This window comes from Epinephelus lanceolatus, chromosome 23, assembly GCF_041903045.1.
Source record: "Epinephelus lanceolatus isolate andai-2023 chromosome 23, ASM4190304v1, whole genome shotgun sequence".
Classification (NCBI taxonomy): domain Eukaryota; kingdom Metazoa; phylum Chordata; class Actinopteri; order Perciformes; family Serranidae; genus Epinephelus; species Epinephelus lanceolatus.
In genome coordinates this window covers 2,900,001-2,906,954 of record NC_135756.1, presented here as the reverse complement: position 1 = coordinate 2,906,954, position 6,954 = coordinate 2,900,001, and the positions used below count along the sequence as shown (strand labels likewise).

At 44.6% G+C, this 6,954-nt stretch overlaps 1 protein-coding gene across 1 annotated transcript in view; it reads right to left on the bottom strand.

Moving 5' to 3' along the window:
- cct2 (chaperonin containing TCP1, subunit 2 (beta)) overlaps positions 1–6,954 on the bottom strand; it is an 8,110-nt gene continuing 1,156 nt past the window's right edge. Inside the window, exons 2-16 of the mRNA XM_033615130.2 lie at positions 6,368–6,442; positions 6,185–6,250; positions 5,595–5,706; positions 4,857–4,933; positions 4,654–4,766; positions 4,058–4,260; positions 3,865–3,965; positions 3,580–3,707; positions 3,300–3,403; positions 3,031–3,150; positions 2,825–2,953; positions 2,578–2,681; positions 1,926–2,025; positions 543–684; positions 1–364 (exon numbers count right to left, since the gene is read on the bottom strand). Of these exons, the coding sequence (XP_033471021.2) occupies positions 334–364; positions 543–684; positions 1,926–2,025; positions 2,578–2,681; positions 2,825–2,953; positions 3,031–3,150; positions 3,300–3,403; positions 3,580–3,707; positions 3,865–3,965; positions 4,058–4,260; positions 4,654–4,766; positions 4,857–4,933; positions 5,595–5,706; positions 6,185–6,250; positions 6,368–6,442 (1,605 nt within the window). The 3' untranslated portion in view covers positions 1–333. The remainder of the gene's footprint in view (positions 365–542; positions 685–1,925; positions 2,026–2,577; positions 2,682–2,824; positions 2,954–3,030; positions 3,151–3,299; positions 3,404–3,579; positions 3,708–3,864; positions 3,966–4,057; positions 4,261–4,653; positions 4,767–4,856; positions 4,934–5,594; positions 5,707–6,184; positions 6,251–6,367; positions 6,443–6,954) is intronic.

Genomic DNA, 6,954 nt, shown 5'->3' with positions numbered 1-6,954 from the left:
TACTGGTGAGGATTGTTTTTTTTATTTTCAGTAAACAAAAACAAACAACGTCCAAACTTCTGTCATAATCGGCACAAACCGGCCAACGTTAGCACAACCAGCCTCCAGCAAGTGCTGTAACCTGAGCTAACGTTAGCATCACCAACACGTCACATTAGCTCCACACTTCCCACTGACACAGTGTTGGGTGGTGCTAGCGTTAGCCGGCGTCCACAGTGAGAGTTTAACAGAGAAAAAGGACAGCGGAGCGTTTCTTCAAATTTGATCTACACAGAAGCCATAAATAACAAAACTGATCCCTCCCCCGTTTGTCATCTTCATCCTCCTCTTCCTCTAGCAGGGGTGATGGTCCGGAACTCTCTTCCTACAGAAACAAACAACAACAGTCAGGAAACAATTTGAAGTTTTGACTTGTGAGGAACTCTGAGCAGCAACAGGAGAAACTAAAGCTTCATTTTCTTTATATGAAACTTTAAAGTTTAGAGACACATGTATAAAGATAAACTGGACACAGAGACGAGGACAAGCTGCGATGGACCGACCTGGGCGCAGCTTTGATGATGTTGTCGACTCTCAGGATCATCTCAGCGGCTTCAGACGCGCTCAGCAGCACCTGACGCTTCACCTGGAAGGACTCTGTGATGCCCAGCTCCGCCATGTTGCCGATCACACCTTCAGACATGTCTGCAGGGCAAAAACACACACTCTCATCATGTCTGTCTAAAGCCAGCTTTAACGTGTAAAAATATGAACCATTGTTTTGGAAAGATCCACGTTAACTGTATTCAAACGTAACGTTGGGGCGGCTGTGGCTCGCACGCTGAAGTATCCTTGGGTAGATACTGAACCCCGAATTGCTCCTGGTGGCTGTTCCATGGGCGTGAGTGTGTGTGTGTGTGTTGCATATATTAAGAGTTGTTTTCTTATTTTACTCATTCTGAAAGGCATCTTGTTTTATACCAGCACCTGCCAGTGGGCCATCACGATGAGAGCACACATGACAATATGTTAATTTCACTAAAGGAGAGACCTGATGTTCTCTGCAGCTATGTAGGAAAAACATACGTTCATATATCGGCTTCTTGCACGTCATTTAAACTTGAGTCATGTTGAAAATCTGAAGAAAAGTCAACAACTTTTACAGAAACACAGTAGCCCCTTTTACACTGCCAGATTTTTGGCGAATGTTGGGCCGTTTTGCCGGCAAGCTGCGAGCGTTTAGACACACAGAGCCAGATTGGCGAGTTGATTCGAGGTGCCCAACTTTCCTCCTCGTAGGGTAGACATATTGGTGGAACACTTTTAGTTTAAACAGGCTGAGGCGGCCTTCTGCAACGGGAGGAGCTGTTGATGACTTGTGGGAGGAGCTGTTGATGACGCCGCACGTGCGACCCACTGGCGATGGATAAACAGGAAACAGCTGATAGCAGGAATTAGCGAGCAGCTAGTAGCAAGAGGGAAACACAAACCTGACAGACACTGTAAAGATGAGCAACTGGGGAGACAAGGAATTGTGCGCCCTCCTTGTCCTCGCAAACGAAGAGGCCATTAACCGTCAGATGACGGGGACGGTGAAGAACGGGCTGACTTACGAGAGAATCGCTGAAGGACTGACCAGCCGCGGCTTCCCTCCCACGTCACTGTTTACGTCACACGCTGAGCTACACGTTTTGTTACTTGCTCACGCCCCCCATTGCCCCGAAAAAGGCACATTCTGTATAAACAAAAGTAGGTAGGCGGCATTTTGCTGCACTCCCCGATTTTGTTTTTATACTGCCAATGCTGAAAAAACACTGATTGGGCTTTCCTGCAAATTTGCACAATTCCTGTTTAAAAAGGACTTAAGACTCAAACTTGAAGCATAAAGAGAAGTTAATAATATAATAGTGTTCGATTGATGAATATTTGTCTGTGTGTTAACTCACTCAGTCCGAAGGTGGTCTTGTTCTCCTGGTGAGCAGCTCTCAGTTGAGCCACCAGGTCAGCGCTGTCGTAGCCGGCGTTGTCGGCGATGATGGTCGGCAGCTGGGCGAGAAAACAGTGAGAAAAATGAGTCAGACAAAAGGAGCGTCCCCAACTCAAAAACCCCAGAAGCTCTGACTGTCAGAGGAGTCAGGTAGCTTTTTGTTTTATTCCCTCTTCACATAACTTTCAAACAAAACAATCGCTTAATTTAAAACTTCAGTTATAAACCAGAGATCAAAACTGGACAAACTGAAAACTTTTTCAGTCGTTCATCTGCTGATTATTTTCTCCTTCAATCAACTGAAAATAGTACAAAATGGCGTTACACTGACCCAGAGCCCAAAGTGACACCTTCACAGTCCAAACCTCAACATTATCACTGATACATCACAATTACTGACAATATTCAAAGGGAAGGTTTGTAAGTAAAGTTTGTTTTCATGTAAAATGAAACTGTCAGATAAATGTAGTGAGAAGAAAGCAGCTTGAAAAAATACTCTGGTTTGGTACCTACACTTTGATACCTGAGTAAATGTGCTGTCGTCAGTGAGCTCACACATGATATAACACGGTATAATCATTTCACAACAAAGCAGACAAACAGGTGCGTACCATCCTCAGAGCCTTGGCGAAAGACTCCATGGCGACCGCCTCCTTTCCTGGCGTCCTGTTGGCCAGATCGGTCACCACCTTGGCCATCAGCATCTCAGAGCAGCCTGGGAGGAGAGGAGGAGTCAGTGAGTTAAGAGGATTCTATACTTCTGCACTGAATCGACGCCGTACGCTATGCCATAGCCTGATGATCAAATCCTGCTTTATAATGAGTGTGTGCAGTGTGTGTGTGTATGTGTGTGTTTACCTCCTCCGTAGACGGTGCGTGGCTCCTTCACAGTCTGAGCCAACACACACAGAGCGTCGTGCAGCGAGCGCTCGGCCTCGTCCAGAATCTGCTGAGTGGCTCCTCGCAGGATGATGGTGCACGCCTCACCTGAGGAAGGAGGGGGGAGAGGGTCAGTACGTCTGCCTGTAGAGGGCAGTATACGTGATGAGTGTGTGTGCCCGTACCCATGGCGACTCCAGAGAAGTGGATGAGTGTGTCCTCTCCGATCATCACCTCCTCGATCAGCTTGCAGTGACCGAGTTTGACCAGCTCGGGGTGGTCGAAGGTGGAGGTGATTTCTCCTCCTGATCTCACACACACACACACACACACACACACACACACACACACAGAGTTCATAAGTACTGCTTCAACATCAGTTTAAAACTTACAGGAACCTCATACTGACACTGTGTGTGTGTGTGTGTGTGTGTGTGTGTGTGTTTCTGCGTACCAGTAACCAGAGCAAGGCGCTCCACGCCGACGAAGTCAGCGTGCTCGATGGCCATGACACCAGCCTGAGCAAACAGCTGCTCTGGATAGTTGTAGATCAACTGTCTGTGAGGAGAGAAAGAAGTTCAGTCAGCGCACAGACACTTCCTGTTTGGGCAGGATGTTGATCGTTCGTGATGAACTGGAGGATGAAGTGTTGTTTTATGAGCTGAGAAAATTCTCAGACTTCTTAAGGTAACTAATCTCTACTCAGCTGTGTGTGTGTGTGTGTGTGTGTGTACCTATTGATGAAGCAGTTGATTCCATGTTTCAGGATTCGGTCTACTTTCTCCTTCATCTTCTCTTTCTCTGCGAGTTCGATCTCTGCAACCTTCGCTGTCGAGTCGACACGAACCCTGGAGCCAAAGATCTAAAACAAACACACACACACACACACACACACGGTAAGTGACTTTATTCTGAGCTGCTAAACCACTTCAGCACTGTGTACTATGTTAGCGCCACTAGCCATGCTAACACTGCTAATGACGCTAACAGAGCTAGCCTATGCTAAAGAGTGTGTGTACCTTGATCTTGTCCGTGTCCATGCCGGTGTTGGCGATCAGGATCTTAACGTTCTCCAGCCTCTTGGGTTGGTTCACTCCGATCTTCTTGTCCAGCAGGAAACCTGGAGGTGAAGCACCAACACACACGTGACGATACAGCAGCCAATCAGACACCAGAGATCAGCCTGGTGGGTGTGACATCACACACGCTCACCTTCGTCCAGGTAGGAGTCGGTGAGGCTGCCTCCCAGCTTCTTGATGACGTGGATGGCCTCCAGGTTGCCGGAGCCCTTCAGCCTCATGACGGCGTCGACGGCCAGCTGGGAGAAGTGATCTTTGTGGTGAGTCAGCAGTTTGGAGGACAGCGTCGTCCGGGCAATGTTCAGAAGGTCCTCCTGGAAACGAGCCGGGTCGTTGCTATGGAGACGAGGGATGGAGACGGAGACAGGGCGAAGAGTTGTGGGTTAATATATTAACTGAGGGTTTGGTGCAAGTGACGGATCATCTTCCGTTTTAGTTTTTGTTGCTTTTTGTTTCCATCGTGAACATCCGTCTCATCTCGGCCTTTTTCTATTGGTGCTTAAATTTGTTTATTGTTAGCTTTATTTTTACAGGAAGACTCGCGGCCACTCGTGGGGATCCAAATAAAGAATAAAGCAAAGTTTAAGAGATAAAATAAAAAAAATAAAAAAATGGAAACAAACATAAAAACAAAGGCCTGATGATAAGTTAGTTTCTCAGTTTCACAGTGTTGCAGCCTTCAGACACTACATCAGTTTGTGTTCAGTGAGAACAGAACAGTTCATGTACCTGTGATCCACGGCAGCCTCCCTCAGAGCGTCTCTGGCAACTTGAGTCGCCTTCCTCCAGCCGGCGATGATGGTCTGTGGGTGAATCTTCTTGGCAATCAGAAGCTCCGCCTCCTGCAGCAGCAACAACAGTGAGTGAGAGGTGACATCACTCCCTAAAACCTGCATGACTCATCTTCAAATAAATCCAAACTGTGTGTTTACCCGGAGCAGCTCTGCGGCGAGCACGGTGACGGAGGTCGTCCCGTCTCCAACCTCGTCGTCCTGAACCTTCGACATGTCTGGACACACAAACAGGAAGTTCAAATTTACTCTTCCATCGTTAACACTGCTCATCGTTTCTTTTCCAACTCACTTTGACTCCTGATGAACTGACGGGTTTAATTATTACACAAATAGATTTTTACAGCCTTAAATTTAACTTTAATGTTTATTCTCCTATGAGTAAACCTGCAGAACTCATTAGTAAAATAATTCCTGCAATTATTTTTATAAAACATCTTTGTTGTACTTGTACACTTAAAAACTGAAAACACTGGATATGATGAACTTTACTGCAACTTTTTATTTTCTTAAAAGCTCCTTTCACTGCTGTCTATGTAAGACCAACATTTCACGAAGGTATCAGACATTTTTTTAAAAATTATTTCTCTGATTCAAAACTTCACACGAATTCCGTTTATTTCCAAGTAGAACTTCACACACACGACGAGGTGCTGTGAGTTGGAAATGAACCCACAGCTACTGCACCAAGGTCACAGCCTTCGTACATGGGGACTTAGGATAAATCAGTCGCCAGATTAATTTAAAAAATAAATAAATAAAAAGATATTGCTTGCTAAAAGATTATGTTTAGTTGCAGCCTTCGTGCGATGTACAGAGATAATACTGCAAACGATGTGCAGCCAGTTTGTCCAGCAGATATTCGGCGGCCTCACTCACCAACCAGAACTTTTGCGGCGGGGTTGTCGACTCCGATGGCTTTCAGGATGGTCGCTCCGTCATTAGTCACCGTCACTGAACCTGCCTTCCCTCCGCCCAGCAAGATCTTGTCCTGAAGAGAAAGACGACGAGAGGAAACTGTTCAACAACAGACACATCGAGCAAATCAACCCGACAGACGGCTGCTGCTCCAACTCATCAACCTGTTCTTGGCAACATTTAGGCCTGCTCTTTGAAGACAATCACAACACAGCTCCACATGTGTAGCAAACAACCTTTGATTAATATATTTTTCATTTGGTTTATTGTCAAATACTTTATATTAATGATTTTTGACTTCAACAGTACTTTGATTTTCTATGTACTTATTGTAATGCACCAAAACACCAACATAAATTCCTTGTATATGAAAACCTGCAGGTGATAAACCTGATTCTGATTCACGGCAGATTAATCTGCAGCAGAGAAAACAGTTTTTGCATTTTTAAAACATAATTTAGTTTTTTTCTTCATTTCAATAATGCCTGAATTCAACATGATAATCTGTGATATCAAAACAATAACCATCTGTCGTGGTAAACAGGACCTACCATCCCCTTTGGACCCAGAGTGCTCTTCACCAGATCGCCGATAGCGATGGCGCCGATGAAGGAAGACTGCAGAGAAACACACAGATAGAAAAACAGTTAGATAAAGTCTCGGAAATGTTCTTTCATCTTCAGATCGTTCACTTAAAAAATAAAACCCTAAACCACAGGTAGAAACAAACCCACCAGTCGTGCAGTTTCAGCTTTCTCTTCATCAGCTCCATGTCTGAAGATGTTGACCGGGGCCATCGATAAGGACGCCTGCACAGAGACCATCAATGAAGCCATCAATATCATCACACACACTGACAACAATACAACACAATAACTCTTTGATATATATATATTTTTTAGGTTTCCTGCATGTGTCTAATGCAAGTTTTAGTTTTCAATAAGCAGGGATGTCCCACTGTGTTTTTATTATCTCGGTAAAAGTGATTCTGAAACCACGAGTCAGTTATTACGGTCTGTAAGATTATACATACAACCCATCTGCTGCCTTAAAATTTACTACTTTAATTTCATTTTTTGTCACGTCTTTGAACATTTTTCTGTAAAAAAAAAATTGCTATAAACACTTGATTAATTATTTAAATAGTTACATTTTCTGATGATCGATTGATCATTGCAGCTTCAGTACAACAGCATCACAACAGTCTCCTCCACGATTGTAAAGGTGAAACATCTCTTTACCAGTTTCATATGTATCCTAACCCAATGAGATAAGAGCATCTAAAGATCCATATGATCTCTCTAGGTACATGTGTTAAAGG